General features: G+C 37.1%; 2 protein-coding genes across 2 annotated transcripts; one reads left to right on the top strand and one right to left on the bottom strand.

The window, feature by feature from the left end:
- Positions 1-671: 671 nt before the first annotated feature.
- On the bottom strand, positions 672-7,865 carry slc39a1 (solute carrier family 39 member 1). The gene is made up of 4 exons (XM_023953098.2): positions 6,560-7,865; positions 4,255-4,385; positions 3,598-3,906; positions 672-2,394 (listed from the first exon to the last, which is right to left on the bottom strand). Exons 1-4 carry the CDS (start codon positions 6,672-6,674, stop codon positions 2,041-2,043), a joined length of 909 nt encoding a protein of 302 aa, XP_023808866.1. The 5' UTR covers positions 6,675-7,865; the 3' UTR covers positions 672-2,040.
- tmem208 (transmembrane protein 208) lies at positions 7,754-11,340 on the top strand. The gene is made up of 6 exons (XM_023953097.2): positions 7,754-7,900; positions 8,908-9,003; positions 9,884-9,943; positions 10,030-10,166; positions 10,563-10,647; positions 10,735-11,340. Exons 1-6 carry the CDS (start codon positions 7,895-7,897, stop codon positions 10,870-10,872), a joined length of 522 nt encoding a protein of 173 aa, XP_023808865.1. The 5' UTR covers positions 7,754-7,894; the 3' UTR covers positions 10,873-11,340.
- The last annotated feature ends 10,732 nt before the right edge of the window (positions 11,341-22,072 follow it).

Below are 22,072 nucleotides of genomic sequence, written 5' to 3'. Positions count from 1 at the left end.
CACATAAATCAGTAAATGAGTGTTCAGCAGGACAAAGTCAGTGAGCTGTGAACATTTAGAAGGACTTTACTGAAAAACAACATTTTATTTTTAACTGCACATAGTTGTTGAGTACTGTTGAATCAGGATACATCTGTTATAAAGGTTTATGACCGCAGTTTTAAAGGTTTTTGTCAAGGCAAACTTGAACCCATGTGAGACAAGAAAGCCAACATCAGAAACAGAAAAACACCAAAGATTCTTCACTTAATTTATAGAACAAAACACTTTATTGTCCCCAAGACCTTTGAGGAAATTTTTCTTTGGCAAAAAGACAATAGACAAACTTATATTATATTTAGGGTGAGAACAAAAACAATGTTAGAATATTGAAAGTTGAGGGTTGGTTTGCAGTTTTAGGACCAAAAAACTTCCTCTTATTATTATTATTTTTTTTAGAAACGTTAATTATAAAGATCATTCCTCCATTCATTCATGCTCAGCACACTGATTCAGTAAATAGTCCAAAGCTGTTCATGGAAAAATGCCTATAAATGTATGAATAAATCAAGGTTTTAGAAATGGTCCATTAAAAAAATGGACTTCTAACTAATCAGTTAACACTGCCATCTAGTGGCAGAAGTCATCTGGTGCAACACTAATAAACCAGCATTAAAACTTTTGCTGCAAAATTGGGGATTTTACACCTTTATTTAAAAATAAACATTAAAGAACACATTAGAATTTGGATTGCTATGACATAATGTTCACCATTAGGAAACCAAACTTGATAAAACACTACTTTAGTGAATTAATGAAATAGTATGTTTATGGCTATATTTTGTTTAGATTGGTAAAACCCTCATCTCTATAAAAAAAAAAAAAAGATGTACAATTGTAAGGCACAAAATCAACATCATGTGATGAATCCAGGCATATAGTCAAAAAGTTTTCACCATTTTTAAACAGTACACCAAAACTAAAGTTGTCTAGGTCACTGCTTGGATACTAAATGTTTGCCAAAAACAGAAAGATCGCTGATAAATAATCACATGTAGCAAACCATCTTTAAATTAGCTGTAGCTACTTTATTTTGCTAACAACCACATTTCTTTTTTGAGCCCAACTTTCTCAAGCGAGAAAGCAATCTGGCGAATGCATGAAAGACTCAAACTGGAGTTATAAAGACTTAATGCACAAAATACGATAGACTTAGCACATCCATGTGAGGAGAAACAGCAAAACACAAATGTATCTGATTTTCAGTCTACAGTGTGTAAATAAAAAATGCCTTGCTTTAAGGTGCTAAGGTGTTTCAAAGCACTGTTTACTGTTGTAAAATAAAAAAATATGGAAAAGGGCTCATTTGTGTTTGAACTCAAATAAACCAGTCGGTCAAATATTTATTCTATTTTACTGAACAAATGTAAAAACTGCAACAAGACTGAAAATGACAAATAAGACAAACACAAAAAAAACAGTGGAATGTGCGACAGTAACCTCGCAGCCGAGGCTAAGAAAAAAAATAAAACAGTACCAGTAAAGTATTTTGTTACAAAGGGTGACAAGGCACTCAGTTTTTGTAAAAAAATAAAAAAAGTAATAAAAAATAAAATGTCTTAACTCTTTCTTGATTTGTAGATGTCATGCAACCTTTTAAGATGCTAGCGTATATATTTGAAGAACATATTTACAACCAAGCCCTTTGTTCCAGTGATTTCCTTTTAGTTAAAAGCAGTAGATCTATAAACCGAAAGAGAGTTTTAAAACAAGGTCAGTTAGATGTGAGGACACATTGTTTGTCCTCTGAAATGGTTTTCTCTAAATTTACATGTGCAAATCATGTCAGAGCTTCTGACTGCATTGAAATCTGTTAAAAAAAGACTTAAAATGAAAATCGGGGTCGTTGATGTAACAGTGCAGCAGCAAACCCTGCAGTTTCACTTCTGCTGAAAGTAGTTTCTGCATCGATGTCACCAACAATGGCGGGCGACTTTAGTGGGCGGCACCAAAACCCTTCGATCTTTTCCCGGCAGACATGTTGACTGCAAAGGAAGCGTCTCAACCTAGAAACGTCAACGCTGCCATGGTCGTGAAGCCGAGCAGGATGAAGAGGACCTTGAGGATCTGCTTCCCGGCAGAGTTGAGCTCGTGGGGCAGGATTTCCATAAAGGTGATGTAAATAAATGTCCCTGCAGCCAGCCCTTCCAGAATGGCCTGAATTAGAGCTCCGGACGTCAAAGCTGCCTCCACCACGCTGATGCCAATAGCGATGCCTAAAGGTGACATCATGGCAAACACAAAAATGTACGCGGCGACCCATGCTGGTTGAACGGCGCTCTGGACCAGCTTCACCGACAAGCTGAACACTATGATGCTCTTGTGGACCAGGATAGCAATGCAGATCTCTAAAACCTGGATAACATGGAGGACCGTGGTTAGTTGGCAGAACTCTATACTATGTGAAAAACACTAGAAGAAAGTTTCCTATATTTTTACCTACAAGAGTGTCATTTTGTCAAGAGAAACAAAAGTGTAAGAGCTCACAAAATAGGTGTTACTAGTTCTTGATTTGATTAAAAACACTATCCTAAGAAATTTAATAAACTTTGAAGCTACAAATGCAACGCATGGTCAAAAACACGCTAAACTTTGATTCTAGAGAATGAATTTAGCCTGTGGTGTTCACACTGGAAAAACACAGAGGGACTTTTTTCTTTTTCTGCTGTTTACTGACACACGTCCCCCACCTACAGTTGGAAAAGGCTTGGTGGGAAATCTTGAAGCGGTTTAAATACTCGCAAATCTTGCTCCAGGCTTTTTCTTTCACTGCTCTATTCTGATCACTGAGAGACTTGGTGTCATGGAGCCCTGTGACAGACTGGCGACCTGTCCAGGATGTCCCCTGCCTTCCCCCCATGAGTGGCTGGAATAGGTTCTGGCAGCCATGTGACCCCGAAAGGGACTAAACGGGTTTAGAAGATGAATGAATAAATGGTGTCATCTAATAATTATTTATTTCTCCTTGGTGATCAATTTTTTAACGGTTGACACATTTTTGAGTTAAAAGGGACGCCATCCAAACGTCACTACCAAATCGGAGTCCCTGATTGGTCAAAGTTCAAACTAGTTTAACTTGCAACGCACGTTCAATGGCCACGCTGAAAACAGTCATAGAAACTTAAGCAGTGATGGGTGAACGTGGAAGCCCGGAAGGTGCATTTATGTCCGTTTACATTCACTCGTCATTGAAAGTGGCCGCTTGAACGCGTGTTGCAGAGGCCGTTATGAACGTACAGTAAGCTTGAGAGTTTTACATGCAATAAAACACTGGAGTTATTTGCACCAGTTTTTTACAGCGATGTTATTGCACTGCAGGCTGTGCCGTCTTGTGACCTGAAGACACAGCGTGCATGAGTGTGATTCATTTCCTCTGAAACTCTAAAGTGGAACTCTCTGAGTTACACATGAACATGATCCCAACCAAACTGAAATTATGCTTTGCTTGACAGAATATTATGAGCGTGTCGGGTTAAAGCGTCAATGTGAAAGGGAAGTGTGGAAAGAACAAAAAAGAAAGCAAAATAAAATAAAATAAAAAAATCACCTCCTCCTCACCTTTGAATCTGTGCTTTGAAGGCCGATTGCAAGGCCCTCAAAAACCGAGTGTAGTGAAAGTGAGAGGAATAGCATGAATGATCGAAAGGGGGAGTGAGCTTGGAAGTCCACGTGGACGTGATGGGCGCTGTCCTCCAGATCGGGGGTCGTGACGGCGCCGTGGCCGTGGCCGTTCCTGTTTCCTGACAACAGGGGGGCTCTCTCCTCACCAGCCCCTCTTCGTTCCCGAAAGTGCATGACGGTTTTCTCCAGGATGAGGACAGTGAAGAAGCCTGCGGCAATGATGAACTCTGGAAGTGGAAAGCTGGTCTGCTTAGGACCAGAAAAAAAAAAGATCAAAGGTGGGCAAGCTTTACTAGAATAAGACAAAAACAGAACATATTAAGTCTTAAAAACACCAAAAATATAAAGACATATGTGAGAAATGCCATAAAGAACCATTTGTGCTTTTAAAAAAATGAGAAACTACCAGAAAAATAATGACAAATAAATGTTAAACATGAAAAAATAAAATGAAGACATACATTTATTGTTCAAAAAGTTCACATCAGTTGTTTTTATGCCAAACGAGGATCTAAAGATTACCTGAATTTGATTGACTTTTAATAAAACTACTAGTCAGATTGGTAAAAAGTGCATGTTTGCAGCCAGACGTACCTCCAGCTTCTGAACGTCCAGCGCTGCGCTGATGTCAGATAAGTAATCGGGAATAATGTCCAGTAAACATGCTGCCAGGAACACGCCTCCAGCAAAGCAGCTGATCAGGCTCAGGACTGTCCGGTGGGTTTCTGTAAATACAGTTTGTCTATGAACTTAAGACACTCCGGAAAATGTCTTCAATCTTGGCTCTAGAAATGCTTTGTTTTCACAGTTCACAGTTTTGTGAATTTATGTATATATTTATGAATTTATGTAAAATATTCCATCAGTTGTCACACCCGCTGCCTCAGTCATTGAAGTGGTACATGCTTTTAAATACATATAAGTGGTTATTTCAATCTAATGTTGACTCTCTTGTCGAAAAGTTGCATCTTAAACTGAGATTTTGTTCAGAGATGAGCTCTTTCTCGTTCAATGCCAGGAACAGACTTGTTGCAGGATCCTTTCTCCCTCTACTGGACTATGGAGACCTTTTTTTGTTTTAATATGCATGCCCCATCCCAAGCTCTGCAGCCACTGGATTCAGCGTTTCATGAGCTTCATAACAAACTTTGTACTCCAGAGTCGGGTGGCCTGCATTAGGTACAGGCTGGCTCACACAGTGGTATAGACTTACTTACAAGGGAATTCTTGGGCTATTTCCTCCATACCTGGGTGTGAAAGTTTAACGATGGACCCCATAAACTGTGTTGTTTACATGTTGACTGTTCCTACCTTTTAGTATTGTGCTCCAACTGACTACAATAGTTGACGGAGGGTTCACGTCCCTCTCCATTAAAAATGCCACATGTTCTTGTAGCATTTTTTCTCATGATGCCAGAACATAAACAAAGAGAATTAAGCTTAAAATGTAATTTCTGAGTCGTTCTTTATTCAAATTGTTGTGAATCAGGAGCAGATGGAGAACTGCTGTTTAAAAAAGATTTAAGTTGTGATGCAGAAACTACAATTGGCGGGCAACAAGCTCCCTGCTCAGCTCCACTCTGATGCATCCAGTTGCAGACAAAAAGATCCATGAATGCCTTTGCTTTCCCCGTCTGAGCTGGTATCTGGCTTGAATACGGCTGGATAGTTCCAACATTGCTAGCCATTAGTTTTAGAAAACAACATTTTGTCTAAAAACGTTATAACCATAGTTGAAAAACCGCTGCGAACGCTTTTACAATAGATCAAAAATGATTGGAATGGGGACTGTAAACGCCAAACTCCTGTGTGTTTAAGACTCATGTCCTTTGAAAGACATGGAAATGCAATCATTGGCTTATCACTGTTTGTAGCTTTACCTATTCTTTGAACAAATTATTGGTCTACTTAGTATGAACTTTTTGTTGTTGGTGTTGCATGGGCCTCTTGGTCCATTAAAAAAGAGGAATCTCAATGACACTGTCTGGTTAAAAAAAGAAGATATAAACTAAAATAAAAGGATTTTTTTACTTCTTTTTATTAATTAGTTGTCACATAATAGAGAATATATGATATGTTGTGTATTTAAGATTGTTAATTACAACAATAAAAAAAAAAACAATACAAAAAAGTTCGTTTACCAATTGAGAATCATGTGACTGGAGTAGAGAGGTCAGCATGAGTCAGAGCTTCATAAAAACACGGATGTAGCAGAAAAAAACGATGCTTTCACTTCTATACAATCAGTCTTATGTTCTCCATCTGGTTTGAACTCAATGATTTTGATGTGATCACGTGTTCTGAGAGCTTTCCGCCTCGGGCTTCACCCTCATGATCACGTGACTTCTGCCAGGACTTGGAGCGAGACTAAAGGCGATCGATCAGCTTCTCAGTCAAATGAGAACAGTCAAGAGCTTTTAATCACATCACCTCCACAGGCAATCAGAAGCCGCCCCAAAAGTTGATTTATCAGTGCTTTCGTTATCTCTTCACCCCTTCCTATTTCCCAACCGTGTTTGATTCAATCAGGAACAATTGTCGACGTCAAGTAATCTTTAAGGGAAATGATTAGTAAATATAATGCTGTTTAATCGTGTAATTTATGTATCTTGGAACTATTTATACGCCCAAATGTATTTTAATTTAAAGATTTGGGAAACGATTATCTGAATGGAACAATTAAAACAACGCAGAATAGTGATTTTACAGGTTTTAAATATATATTTAAAAAAAATAGCAATCCAAAAACAAAACGTTAGCTTTTCGACGTGGAAAGCTCATGAAGTTCAGAGAAATTTTTCATGTTTGGATGACAACGATCAAAACTGTAGATACAAAGTTAACAAATCCGTTAATAGCTACCAATATGTACACCAAAAAAAAAAAAACATTCACCTACCTGATCCGTTTGTTTGCCTGAACCATTTGACTTTAGCAGGGATGAATCCAAAAAGAAGAGTTAACAACAGCAAACCGATCAAAGCTCCGATTTTTACTTGAAGGAGGTATTCCATTTTTTCAGTTTTTAGTACGAGTGAGGTTTGCCACCCAGCAGGGAAAACATGTGAAGCCTGTCAACACACCAACGACATCACGAGTGGGCAACGAAAACCTCACTGAGGCGAGGAGAGCTACCGCTGTTGGTGTTGTTTTTTTCAGAATGAACCTACAGCGAGCGCGAAGGGTCAAAAAGAGTCTGTTGCAAGTTTTTGTTTTGCTTTTTGAACGTAAACACTTAAACTACATAATAATAATAATAATAATAATAATAATAATAATAATAATAATAAATATTAATAGTAATAATAATAATAACAATAACACGAACATTAACATTATTATTAACATTAATATTACTATTAATAATATCTACATCAATAATAATAATAATAATAATAATAATAATAATAATAATAATAATAATAATAATAATAATAATAATAATAATACATAACACTGGGACAATTCTGGGACATTCTGCTGAAAGAGCTCTTCATGAAATAAATAAGTCATTCTGAAAAAAAGCAATGTGAAATAAAAACAAAGTACTTTGGAAAATATTGATTTTGAAGGGTCTGGAAAAAGACATAGACTTATAATAATATTCAGCATTGATTAAAATGAATATTTTAAAATGCTGTTTTAAAATAATGAACAGGTTTTTAAAGCAAAATGAAATATATTTGATAATATAATGGCTAATTTAAAATCAGTGTGCAGGTTTTTCACAATTTCATGATCTTCTTATATGTTTATGACAGATTAATTGGTTGAATGTGTATTTGCATGAGGTCATATTTATTTGTTTAATTATGAACAGTATAGGACTCCATAATATGAAACGTCTGGTGTTTAATTATAAAAATGTCCCCCTCTCATTTGTATACCTATATTTCCTTGAATTTCTTTCTTTTTATCTTTTATTAGGCTGCCTGAATATCATTAGTAAAGTAAAATAAAATAAAATTCCTTTTCTGCTTATATGTATTTAAATGACGACGGTCAGCAGATGGCGCCATGTTCACGGGTTTTATGATAAAACTTTTTTGAAGAGCGGGGTGATGACGACATATTCATGCGCCGGAACAGTAAAGCTTCTGAATGCTGATGTGTTTAAAGAAATGTCGGTGCCCAGTTAGATGCTTTTTTGTTTTTTTGATGGTGGAGCGTGACGAGCTGTGGAGACGGTGGGGAATCAGAAGACGCTGCGGAAGAGATTAACAGCAGAGAGATCATGGCGGTGAGAAAACAGACACTAAAGTACAAACCACTGGTTCACAGTGACACGAACTTTCAAGTTTCCCCAGCACCTGCTGCCTGTGGTGGTGGTTGGTGCTCCTGTTCGTCGGGACTCACCGCAGCATTAATTTCTCCATTCATTCCTAGAAAGAGGAGCACTGAGGTTATTCATGAGGTGCTTCAGGTACTTTCTGATCTGTCAGGAAATTAATAAGTTAGTTGCTGTTTTTCTACAAAGTAAAGCTTCTAAAGCACATGATGAATAAACTAAATTAATACATTAGCTTAATTAAAAAAAAATATTGTGGATTGTTGGGGGACTTTATGCTTTCCCCAAAAATAAATCATATCTCAGAATTCAGCTTTAAGTAAGATGGAACTGCAGAGAATAATCTGCTAGCAGAAAAGACAGCAGTTTTTCTTTAGTGGCCATCTTCTAAATGTCAGCATTTGTAATTTAACCTTAATGTTAAAGGGAGCAAGAATTTTACATTTGATGCTGAATCAAGACTAAAAGTTACAGTTTAATGAGCAGGAGTTAGTTAACCTACTTAAATTATGATGCAATTGATTGTTGAATTAGATAGTGTGCATCATGCCTTCCATGTAATGTGGGTAACGGACAAAAGCTGACCTTCCTCCTCACAATGAACTGCAGGTATTCAGAGGGATCAGAACATAATAGTAAACAGAAAATGGCTCTGGCAGCACATCACATGAAGAACTTCTTTGGAATTCATTATATGTTTCATCGTCTGTTGTGACCAACTAACTAGTGCAACAAAAGAAGAACACATGAGCAGCTAACACAAAGCATAAGGGATTTATAGGAACATTCTTCAAATTTGTTCAAAATTCACTTTTAAACCCTTTATAAATGAGCACAGTCTCAATCCTTTTTTTTTTTTTTTTTTTTTTTTTTTTGCATTTTACCTAATTGTGTGAATGAGCTGGTATAGTTAAAAATAGTGTGATATTGATGACACATTTGTGTGCTTTGTTGAACAGCCCAAAGGTAAAGTTGGCACAAAGGGCAAGAAGCAGATCTATGAGGAGAACAATGCAACACTCAAGTTTTACACCAGAGTCATCCTTGGAGCTAATGTAAGTACAAAAAGGCTAAAACATCTCTGTTTTAGCCTTTTTTTTTCCAGAATAATTTTTCCTGAAAATGCACACAGTTGTCATGAATGATACCCAAAAAAGTTAAAGGAAAGGTATATTTTATAGTTGAAAAACAAAATAAATGTGAATGTGATTTTATTGTTCACAGAAAATGTTACAACTAATATAATCTGACAATGTAAACGTGTTAAACCTCATTAAATGAGATATTTTTGGAATAAAAAAAAGGCTATGTCACAGTTATTTAGTGGTTCTCAGACCAAGAAGAAGGCAGATCAGCAATCAAAAGACTTTGAAGAGGAAACTGTAAAATTTTTGTTTACCTTTCGATATATTCCTTCAGTCGCCTCAGCGAATTCCCTTTACCTGAAAAAGCCCCGTTTAGACAGCTTTTCTTATTGACACTCAGTTAAAGATCTTTTTCGATTTTTAAATGAACAACCCCCACAATAATAAAATAAAGAAATAAAAATTGATCACACAAACTTTGAGACATCTCTTTAGCCTTGTTTTTCTGGTTATCTGCCTTTTCTGCTTTTTTATTTAAATTGAAGTCGGTGAGCTCATTTAAATAAGAGAGAGTAAAAAAATGTGATTTAGGATTTCAATTACATGAAAAAATGTTACAAAAACTTTGATCTTTTTACCCCGTAACCATATGAATTCTTTTGTTTGTTTGTATTGTCTAAAATCAGAAATATAACGTATTTTTTAAATTGAGAGATAACATATAGTCAGACAGATTACATGAAATGAGCCTAAAGTTGTTGCTTTCTATTTATAGGTTATTACTTGACATGTAGTTGCAGCGTTGTTGTTCTGTCGTCTTCTAAACACTTCTAAACTATTCTTTATGCAGGTGATATATATTACTGTCAATTTCCTGGTTTTCTACAGTTCGTCTTCATTCTGGACAGGGGTGAGTGTTCTTGCTTAGGATCACATGACCTGCGCGCGAGCTGATGTGAGACTGCAACACCTTTGATTCCGTTCTGCCCTCCATAGCTGTTGCTGCTGTTTGCGCTTGCTATTTACATCGGGAGTTACCGCTCCATGTCAGCCATGGCCAAACCAGTGTTTGCTGAAGATGGAAGTCTGCTGGACGGCGGGATAGACCTAAATATGGAGCAGGGGATGGCAGAGTAAGTAAGCTCTAAAATCTAAAAGTAACTGTCATTTATTATCATTTTTTACATTATTTACTCTTTATTTTTTTATAACTGTAATTCAGCAAAACAGTACAATTACACTATTCCTCATAAAATATATATTTCTTTAATTATTATTATTTATTTTTTATAACATATTCTGTGCAAAGATGTGTTTCCTTCCCCCCCATTGGAAAAAGTCCATGTTTGTCGTTATCTCTAGGCATTTTCCTTTAGCAGATACAGTGGAGACAGACAGGAAATGCATGGAAAGATAGCATTGGAATGAAACAACCAGGCGACTGGAAGTCGACTCACACACTCGGCTTCTAAAGGCTTATCTGGTGTGTTTTTCAGTCTTAATTTACACACTATGCATTCTGGTTTTAGGCACCTTAAAGATGTCATTCTGCTCACCGCCATAGTGCAGGTTCTCAGCACAATCTCCCTTTACTTCTGGTATCTGTGGCTGCTGGTGAGAGCTTTTTTTTGTCCATTCAGTCTTGCAAATCGAGAGGTTTTAGTTCCACACTTAGTTCTTTCTTGTGCGCATTCCCATCAGGCCCCAGCCCGTGCCCTCCACCTGCTGTGGGTGAACTTCTTGGGTCCCTGGTTTATGGCAGAAAGTCCGTCAGCACCAGAGGAAGTAAATGAGAAGAAGCAGAGAAGACAGGAGCGCAGACAGATGAAGAAATTCTGATGCTGCAGAGCTGCTGGAACAGTATTTTTTATATGCAGAATCTAGCACACAGAAGAAGAGCTCATAAGTTATTCAAGAAGAAAAAAAAAACATTCTTAATAAGTGTAAATGAGATGCTATGGAATCTTGTTTCCTTTGTTTTTCTGTCTACTCTCTTCTGTAATTCAAATTTCCCTCCAAATGATGAAATCAAACGTTTCCTATTTAGATGATGTTACCATCCAAATACCAATTTGTCTGCATGAAAAGTATTTTAAGCTTTGATTTTCATCATTGCTGCCCCCAATAGACTTTTTTTGTGTTTACACACAAAATCTTTACACATTGACTGTTCTCATACCTTCTACCTTTAAAAAGTGGGTCAAGTGTCCCCCTATTAACGCTCAGTCCAGAGACTTGTTTCTCATATGCTTAATCCTTGTAAAAAAATTTCAATAAAATGTTTTAATAGGGAAAAAATGGGAACAATTTTGCAATAAAAGCGTCTTTCTTGTTTGTTGTTTTGACTCGGTGATATTACATAATTACATAGCGCATCGCCTGTTTTGTGGAGCACTCCTTATTTCAGTAAATAAAACATGAACAGATAGCAGTCAAATTTTATAAAAGTAGCGTAGGGATTTGAGGCAAACCTAAAATATATCTGACCTTTTGGAAGCATTGTGTGACGACTACACGCCCTTCATTTCATTAAGTTTCTTGAGTGTTTCCTCCAAGGAGCCAAAAATGTTTGTAATCAGCTTTGCTGAGGCAGGAACCGCAGATCCCCAAATGCAGCTCATAGAGGCGTATTGTTTTTCCCCTCTGGATACCTTGAGTTGGAGATAAGTTCCATATGCGATTTAAGTCAGGTGATGAAGAGGCTTAGTTCATTGTGTGGTCATCTTTGAGGCTTTTGAAAACATTAATGGTGAGGCTGGGTATTTCTCCCGTATTCCTGTATCTTCTGAGTTCGCTTCACTCATTCATGATTTAACTCTCATTACAATTCCAAAACACATTTTGTGTGATAGTATAAATTATTTTGAAGACAAGTGGAACCTTTAGTAATAATTGGACACATTTTTTGCATTAAAAATAACTAAAAAGTATTTTGGCCTAAAATAAAATGCCTCAAAGATTTTAAGAAACTGTTTTTTCATTTTTATTATTTTTAAGAATTGATTCAAATAAACAAATCCAATTTTGAATCCCAGTCCTAATTTTTTGTCCAAAGATATGTCTTTATTCTCAATTAATCTTTTTTGTTTTTTAATTTTTTTTACCTAAACATTTGAAAATCCTGTTCACATGAAAATATTGAGTACATTTAAACGGAGTAGATACATTAGCAGATTTTTAATTGCAATTAATAACTAAGGAGCCGTGTCTCCTTTGATCAACGATTGAGACGAAAAGTCTGCTATTTGAGGCAAAACCACCAACCCTCTTCATGTTCACGGAGTCCCAGTGAGGCGTTTAAAACCCTACCATGACATGACTGACTACCCCGAACAGACAGAATGTTCAAATGTTAATCAGGAGTTGCTGCTGTGTTTGAAAAACTGTGCAGTCTCAGCAAAGTTCCTCCACTCAGGTCAGTATAAGTGCATATTTGTGCAAAGTGTGTCTGCTTTACTGCATTCACTCCTGAGCCTGGCGCTCCCAGGGATTCTGCACAGACACCATGTGGAGCCGTTAAGCGCCATCCTAAATGAGTGAGTGAGTTTAGTTTCACTGTTATCAGTCTTTCATATTTCTGTCTGGATGAACAACATATACTATGATGAAATTCTTCTGGTTTGTCAAGTATTTGATTCATTAATCCTCCTTACGGCTGTCTTTTCAGATTTATTAATTTGTAAGGAACTCATTAAAATAAAGTCTTCTCATTTAAAATGGTAAAATAATGCGTGCTAATTCCTCCTGCTGATTTTTGGCGCCACAGCTTTCTGATTGATTCCACTGTAGAGGACAGAATATGGGTTGGTTTGTTTAAAGTTTGAAACTCTATATTAGAAATGGGGTGTCGGACACATTAATGCAACAGTTGCGACACTTCATCACACCTGTAAGTCATTTTTCAGAGACTCCTGAAGCTGTTTGCATGCTTAAGCGTGGATATTAGAGCTGACAGACAAATGTGCAGATGACAGACTAATCCCCGAATACTGAAGACACCTTAAACCTCTCGGTGCAGCTTCCGTTTTCATGCACCGAGCTGAGCCTTGTCCTGAGGGCAAATGCGGTTTTACTATCAAGTCCTAAAGTGAGTTTGTGTACTCAGCGTTGAAAAAGTGAATTTAGAGATTATTTCCAAAGCTCTGAAGAGAGTGAGTGGGCTGGAAAAGCCTGAGTCTGCTCCCAATATAATTACAGATTTGTCAATATTGTTACATTCGCGCTTATCCAACCCAACAAGCTAAAACCTGCTCCCTGCAGCTTTAAAGGAGAAGCCCTACAATGAGGTGAATCCATTTTAAAGAGAAGAACAAAGTTAGCCGCTGTGTCTAACATGAAGGAACAGTCCAAACTTTGACTTTTATGTCAATATCCCTCTGAGCTTTTTCAGAGCGGTCGCTTTCTCCGTTTTGCCCTCCTTCATCCCAGCCCTGTGGTCCAACACTGTCTCTATTATAGGGTTATAAACAAAGTAACCAAAATTAGAGCAGCACAGCATCCAGTTGTCACGGCCAATCCCAGATGTGGGCTTTGAGAGGGACCATGTTGCAGGGTAATTTAGTCCTGGGGCTGCTCACTTGCACGTAACTCCCCCACCCTCCAGCATGCACAAACGCTTACTCACTAAAACCCACAGATATGCATTGGGCTTCCTTTGTGGTTCAACGTTGAAGTTTTGTGCAGGATTTATGTTATTATGAGCAATTTATAATATTGTGGTTCATTTAGATTGTTACAAGATATAACAGGGGAGAGTGGAGGCTCTGTTCGCCATGGCAGTAGAGGCCATGCTGACAAAATGAAACCCAGGAGCTGCAGCTACACTCTGTTTGGTTGGTTTGCAGTTTTGCATCATCTAAAAGACAACACAACATCCTATTTACATCTGTGTAAATAAAAGTGTACACGGAAAGAGATTAAACGTTATGATCAGATTGAAGTTCTTTGTCTCATTTGAGTAGAAGGATCTTTGCATTTTCAATGGCTGAAAAGGCTGGGTCAGACCAAACAGGAAATTGGAGGGCATGTGGCCAACAGTCAAGCCTTTGACCCCTGAACTGGGGCACACCCTGTCTTTGAAGTCAGGAGAGGGAATCAGAAAGAGCCTCTGCAGAGCAGAGTCTGTTCCCTTGAACCTTCAGCGTCCGCTTTGTAAACAGCATTAGAGCCTCTCAGAGTGTGTTTGGCAGAGTTGTGGGTGTTGTCCTCTTCAAGCCCATCATCTGAGCTCTGTTTCCATGTTGTTGTGTCTAAACAGACCCACACACCGAGCTCTGTTTGGGTTGCAGTTATAGGTGGAATCTGTGCTTCTTCACTCTTCATCTCGGTTCCTGCTTTTAAAGGCAAGCTTGACAACAAAGCCAGCTGCTGGGGATCCACTCGCTTCTCCTACAGCAAAGACTTTTAGCATCAGCTTAAGGAGGACACCAGGCCGGGCAGCCATCACAGCTCCCACTGTCACCTTAAAAGGAAGCTGTCAAGGATTCCTGCAGCATTTGACCCCTGAGTGTGTGTCTATGTGTACAGCTCATGTTGTGAGGACGTACAGCACTGATGTTTACATGCTTGCACTGTGGAAACAAAGAATCTAGTCCCCTTAGAGATTTTTTAAGTGAGAGGAAATAGTTGTGGGTACTGTTGACTCCTAGTATCTTGGTGGGAAATGCTCCACCCTGCTCTGTTACTGTGAACTTTGAAAAATCTCATCGCCAATTTACCATCTTTTCTGGATCAATAAGTCACACCAGTGAGACTGATTTGAATGATCTTTGTTTGGGAATTTTCCAAACTGGATTTTGAAATTTGACTGGGAAATCATGACAAATAACTATAAAAAGCTGTCCCTTTAGGCTATTCCTTCTTAAATAGTAAAAAAATAAATAGAAGTTACGGTCCCACTTGGATCATCTTTTGATCTATTGTAAAAATGTTCCCAGTGGTCTTTTAATTATGATCATGCTTTTTTTAGGCAAAATCAACCCTGGGTGGTTTTCTAGGACATAGTTTCTGCAGAGCGGCAGGAGTTTATCAGAAATTCCCCTCTAAGTTGTAAGTGGAGCCAATGGTGCCGAGGAAACCCATCCCCCTTCCCCTCCCAAACCAGGGAGCTTGTGGCCCCTCCAGCATATTTTTACGTCATAAATGAGCTCTCTTTCAAACAGCATTTTTCCGTCTGCTCCTGATTCACAGCGATTTGAATGAAGAAAAACTCTGAAACACAATTTTAGCTCAATTTTGTTTGTGTGTGTCCTCCATCATCAGAAAAATGCTACAATTAGATGTTTTAAAACACAATTTATATCGGTTGGGTCTTTGAGTGAAGATGAATCTGGCCACAAAATCAAACAATTAAAGTCCACCAAATTAAATATCTACAATTGCTCCAGTTCTTATTGTATGCAATATGTTAATTCATTTCTGCACACAGATGACTTTGCCACATGTTGTAAATAGTTTCGAGGTACTAACTTGTTTGCAGTTGTCCTAAAAAAAAAACCCAAACGGGTGATGCAAATGCTAAAGCCTCATTGATAAACGTTGTGACCCATTTATTGACCGTCAGAATTCATGGGCTCCTCAGCAACAGACGATTAAAATACTTCATGCTCACAAAGCAGGGGAAGAAGCAGACTGTAGTGGAGACGCCAGATACATGCGCACACAAAAAAAAGCACAAAACCACATGACACCTTGCCCTCACGCAAGCTGTATTATCTATTTGAGGAGCTATAAGTCATCCCAGTCGTGCATAACTGTTGTGTTCAAGGATGGCTGCTTTAATGATGTTGGAAGATGTTATCCACTTCAGGAAAAGACCAACTATTCAAAGACTGGTTTTCTTGAAAACGTCATAGTTGGGTTATGTGCTCGTTCCGTTTTCTAAGAGCTGCTTAAGAAAACAGATTAAAACCGACAATGCAGATTTACATTCTTTAAATCTTGGGTTGTTTTTTTTTCTTGCTTCTACTGTCATCTCTTTTTGGTGTCATCCATTGTCTTGCACGGATGGAAGAGTGAACCAGGGTTAGTCACAGCAGAGATGGGGAATTGTACCTAAGGCAACCTCAAGGGCACGACACTTGAGGTTTGGGACAAGTGAGTTATGTTTAAGTGTTAGCTCTTTTTTTAGATAGATAGATAGATAGATAGATAGATAGATAGATAGATAGATGACTTTATTAATCCCACAATGGAGAAATTTCATTTATCTGTGGCAGCAACACGACATTCAGAAATAATCTGTATAATATAACATCAATAAAGGACATCACAAATGACATTTATATTAGATCATTAAAAATATTACTAAAATTATTATGAAAAATTATTATCAAAAATGAGATTCTTATTAAATAAATAAATAAATATTAAATAAATACAGTGTAAAAAACATGGGGTAATGTTATGTTACTGGGGTAAAAACATAGGGTACACCTGTCAGATAAAAAACATTCTGCACTGGGAATGCAGAATCACAAACTGGCTATTTTGTTTCTCCTATTAAAATGGTGTTTTTGGTGTTTTTAAAATGTTCTTATGGCATTTTTCTGATGATGATGGAGGACATATATAAAAAAAAGTGCAAAATTGTGTTTCTCAGCATTTATTTATTCAAATTGTGGTCAATCAGGAGCTGATGGAAAAAAATGCTGTTTGAAAAAACTAGTACCCGTAGTTGTGATGTAGAAGCTACAGTTGGTGGGCCAGGAGCTCCCTGCTTTGCTTCACTCTGATACATACAAATGGATCCGTGTACGTCTTGGTTTTCCTCATCTGAGCTGGCATCTGGCTCAAACCTGTACGACTGGATAGCTCCCATATTGCTCACTATTTTTGTTGCATCAGTGATGTGAGGTTGGAGGTGTGAGAGGCTATAAGCCAAAGGGAGAGACTGTAATTATATGGGTGATGTAAAGTGGGAGCGGAGATGCTCTGTGTGTCAACAGTCAACAATGTAGATTTCTAATTTCCAATGAACTCCTGCCGCTCTGCAGAAACTATGTCCCAGAAAAAAACACAGGGTTTATGATTTTGGCTAAAAATGACATCATTCAATTCAATTTTTTTATTTAGACCAATATTACAGCACAGTTGTCTCAATGGGCTTTACTAATTGTAAAAAGACAAAATAAGTTAGAAAATACAATAGCTGATTGCTAAACTAAACTAAACTAAACAGACTAATCTGAACTGAGCATCTCTGCCCTTAGACCCTCCTTCTAAGGAAGAAAGGAAAAAAAGTAAAACCTCAGTAAATGTCTACATTAAGGTGGGATCCTCTCCCAGGACGAACAGGCGAAAGACCAGGGCTTTTGAAGAAGAATGAACATATCTACCTCTAGCTTATCTAACTACATAAAAACCACTGGGAACACTTTGAAAATAGATCAAAAGATGAACAGAGTGGAACTTTAACAGTAGCTTAAAGACAATTGGTGATGATAAAAAATGTTATAAGTCTACATTTTACTTGACTTGAACACAGCCAAAGACTGACTGGAACTTAAATGCAAATACTACAGACTTGGACCTGCAAAAAGGGACTTATAGGTGCATCTCTGCCACATCCACAAAACTTCTCAGAGGTTGAGTTGAGACTCGAACAGGTTTACAAATATGCAGCAAATGAATAAGCTTGCAAACTTTTTGCTAGCGTTACATGTTTGAAATAAAGTTTTAAATGAGGTACCTGACCAAATGTTCCCTGCAAAACAGGAGAAACTATAGAAAAGATCATAGTGTTTATAGATCACATTTACAGAATAGAAATAAAATGCTTTGAAGATTCAACAGATTAAAGGAATCTGCTCTCTTTTGGAAAAACAATGAAAAGATTCAAATAAGCTTTGTGTAAAAATAATCTAAAGCAGAACAGAACATCTAGAGCAGATTTTGCCAAGAGGCACAAGCTTAAGTTCATACAGTACAGCTAACCTAGCCTTGCAATCTGCAAACAGACAGTCAAAGAATTGGTAGAGCCTTAGTGGGTTTATGAAAAGTGTTCACAGGCTACATGCTTACAAGGAGATATGTAAGAGCTATGATGTCAGCTTAGCTTTTGGTTTTTTTTAGACTTTGTACCTGATGGAGACACTCTGTTTTTTAAACTATTTTTGTGGCATAAATATTCAACTTGTTTAATCTCTTGATGAATCCCCTTTTGATACCTTAATTTTGCATGAATCTGTAAAGTGACGAGCTGACACAGGTTTTAGCAGCCAAGGTGCATTAATGACTTCATCAGGAGGCATAACTGAAAACTATTGACTGAAGTTAAATGTTATCGATCTGTCTGGAATGATGGGGATGGAATAGAAAAATACAGAGGACCAGAGTAAGAATTATACCAACTGACTAACTGAACTAAAAACAGATATTAAAAAGCTGATCATGACAAAACTAAAACATGACGACAGCAAACCAGCGATGGATAAAAGGATGACAAAACATATAAACACAAAGAACATGAAAAAGAAAACTTAACCAAAAATCCTCATAAGATTATAGCACTTTTCCATTATAACTTTAAGGAAACCAATAGACCAATAAAAACACCAAGGTACCGTATATATTTTCAAGAAAAAGTAAAACAAAACAAAAAAAAACTGAAAAGAAAGGAAAGGAAAGTTTTTGTGAAAACAATCGTAGAAAAGGGAGCTTTAAGATTGTTATAAAATTTTTTTAAAAGAAAAAAAAAGGAATAATGATATTTTAAATGTGAAAACACCATGAACACGATTTTCTGCAGTTGAAACTAAAAATGTAAATTAAAAAAAAGTGTGGGTCAGAATATATGTAAAAAATGTGCCTAAACTGAAGCAGTGGTGTGACTACAGTGTGGTGATCCAGTGACAGGCTTAGACTGACGTACACCATAAGGCCTTCCCCTGTTAAATATTTCTCCAGTTCAATAACTGAATGAAATGAATGGTGTTTAAGTCCTTTTGTAAGGACAGCTGAGTAGATACTGTTTCCCCTGTGCCACATAAGCAGCTCAATCAGAATGCAAAAACATCCACACTGACCTAAAAATCCATCAATCTAATGCCATTTAATAAAGGACCTAAGACGCCTGGACTGTACAGAGACTTTAAACGGAAACAAGCTCAAATAGCAAAATGTTCCAGAATGTTCCAGCTCCGGATTAATAACCAACCAGTTCACAGACCTCCACCTTCACTTATTCACACACGCAACAACCCATCAGAAAAACGAAAAGAAAAGAAAAGAAAAACAGACTTCTTGTGATGTTCTCCTATTTTTACTCTAAATATTGTTTGCACCTCACTTTTATATGCATTCTAAAAAGGACTGCAAGGTTAAAATTGTAACAGGTTCATGTTATAGAAGCATCTTGACTTGAAAACCATTTTTTCTTTAACGTAGTGCCATTTTTCAATAAGAAATGATGTCTCTGGTAGAACAGAATGACCTTTCCATTTCCCAAAAATGTAGACAAATTGAGTTCATTTCACTGATTTGATTTAAGTATCTATTTTACGGCAGGATTCACACTAAGCCTTGTGATTTCTGTCAAATGACGAGTTGCTCGTTTACCAAGATTTATTGCAGTCATCAGTAAAAGTCAAACCCGTAGTGTTATATGTCATTTTGTGGTAGGAACTTCCTTTTTCCAATCAGACCAAAGCAACCGCTGTAGCATGTCATTCTCCATCTCCCTCTCTGTTTCACTTCCTGTCATCTCTGCACTGCAGTCTCTCTGCTGAATGCATCAAAAACATCAGCAGCTCACAGTCTGCCCCAGGAGACGCCAGCTTTTAAACACAACTTGCCCACAACAGGCATTGGTGATTGATTTATTCTCCATACATTCATTATTTTCTGAAGTTATTTTTCTCTCATTAGATAAATAAATAAAAGGTCTTTGCTGAGTGACCACAAGCATTAAATGCAGCAGTGGCGCCACTGTCTGCGCTGCTCCGGCAAAACCAGGATCAGTGACGGACAGTCTCCATCACACTGGGTTCCCTTCCTCTTCCTTTGTTTTCATCTCGTTTCCTTCCATGTTTTCTTAAATACTGTTCCTCCAGATGGACCGCTAAACAAACTACAATGCTGTGAAAGTAAATAAATGGACAAACATCATTTCACACAAATGTGGCCCTTTTTTAAACTCAAACTTTTTGTTTTCTGCCTGCAAAGGTTCAATATATATTTGCTCCAAACTTTTATGCCATAATTTGCATTTTTTACATGTTTTAATGCATTCATCAAACTCAACTGAATCTACTCGAAGGGTTATATTGATGTTAGCATGATTGTTCTTTTTTGTGCAAATTGACATCAGATTTCACATCAGATCTTGAATTCTCAGGTTTTTTTTTCATTTCCCAACTGAAGAAAAAAAAGGGGCATGAATAAAAAATATTACAAAAACTGAATGTTATTATAAGTCTACATTTGAATGTCGTTTTAGATCACCTGTCGGCATTTTGCCGAAATCCTGTTTCACCGATTCAGACAGGTAGTTTGAAAGAGATTTTTCAATATTAAATAGATCATAGTTACAATGAAGGAGAAAAAAACATTTGTAATTTGAAAAATGTGTAACAAACAGACCATTATTATAATTCTGAACAATGTTTCAAAATACAAGCATATAAAATGCTTTTTCTGAAAACATGACCTATTTTGAGAATAATACAGATATTTTTTTAAACTTAACAAAAGAGGTTATTTGTTCCAAATATGTATTTTGAAAATTAGATATTTTATTGATATAGTATAAATTATTTTTTTGCTTTATTTGCTTTAACACCTTTGGAGCTTTTATACATATTTTAAAAGAAAAACCAACATATACATAGAAAACCTCAATAAAAGCTGTTTTTATTTAACCCTTGTGCTATCATAGGCACTTTAACATTAGGAGTGGGGTCATCTTGACCCACTAGACAGTGCGCTTAACCTTTTTTCTTCAATGATTTGTGATCTTCACTGGTGTCCATGGATTACATGAAATCTTTCCACCTTTATCCACCTTTGTCATGGTAAGGAGAACACCTCAATGTAAGGGTGGGGTCGTCTAAGAAAGCACAAGGGTTAAACACATACAGCAGAGTGTGAGAATGTACAACCAAATGAGACAAAAGATAATCAAAACCTAAATTCATTGAATTAAAAAAAAATGGAATACCCTGTATGCAAGTTTTTGAGTGATTAAGGGAAGGTATTTTCCAGTCAGACAGCTAAAAGTCACCAAATTTTTGATGGAGGGTAAAGTACAGTCATTCCAACAAGTCTTTCAACTCGTTTTAACATTTTTAAAGTTGCTTCTACTAATTGAGAAAAGACCTCTTATATTTTCTTGATTTTATGTAATACTTCCGTCTGGTCCCCGCCTTTGCCACCAGCAGCTGGGCTAAGCTGTAGGAATCCTGTGGCCCCAAAATAACTGATTTGGGACTAGTTCGGAAGATGGATGGATGGATGCATGGACGCATGGATTTTTGTTTGGTTTGAAAAGATCTCTTGTAAAACCAAGACTAACACTTCCTGTCTCCTCTAAAAATTAAAAGAGTGTTATATATGATGTCAACATCAGTTTAATTTACTATGGAATATTCACTGAATTACAGAGTGCCATGAATTATTTGAATAGAGTTTATGTTGCAGAGTTTGCTGACAGCTCCTCCTCCTGAGTGCACAATATCACAGCCACTTGTCAAAAAGTTCCACCTAAATGCTGTGGATGTTGTGTGAACTAGTGATGTTGATGCATCTTCCACTCTACACAGCTGTGAACTTGCTTGCTCTCATTTTCCAACTCTCCACACTATACCTAACAAACTTTTTCCAACTTTTCAAATCCATTTATTCCCACCCACCTCACACTTATGACGCAAATCTAAATGAATGCTTATTTTCTCAGAAACCCCAGCTGTCTGTCACAAAGTGCTTAATTCCCTTCATTAGGGAATGTGTTTTTTAGAACAGTGTAGTGAGAGAGAAAGGGCAACCGATGAACCATCGATTGCAGTCAGCAGCTCGTTTAGCCCATGGTGACCACGACTGTCTG

Source organism: Oryzias latipes, chromosome 3 (assembly GCF_053564925.1).
Source record: "Oryzias latipes strain Hd-rR chromosome 3, Olatipes_Hd-rR_3.1".
NCBI classification, from domain to species: domain Eukaryota; kingdom Metazoa; phylum Chordata; class Actinopteri; order Beloniformes; family Adrianichthyidae; genus Oryzias; species Oryzias latipes.
This window is presented reverse-complemented; position numbering and strand designations above follow the sequence as displayed.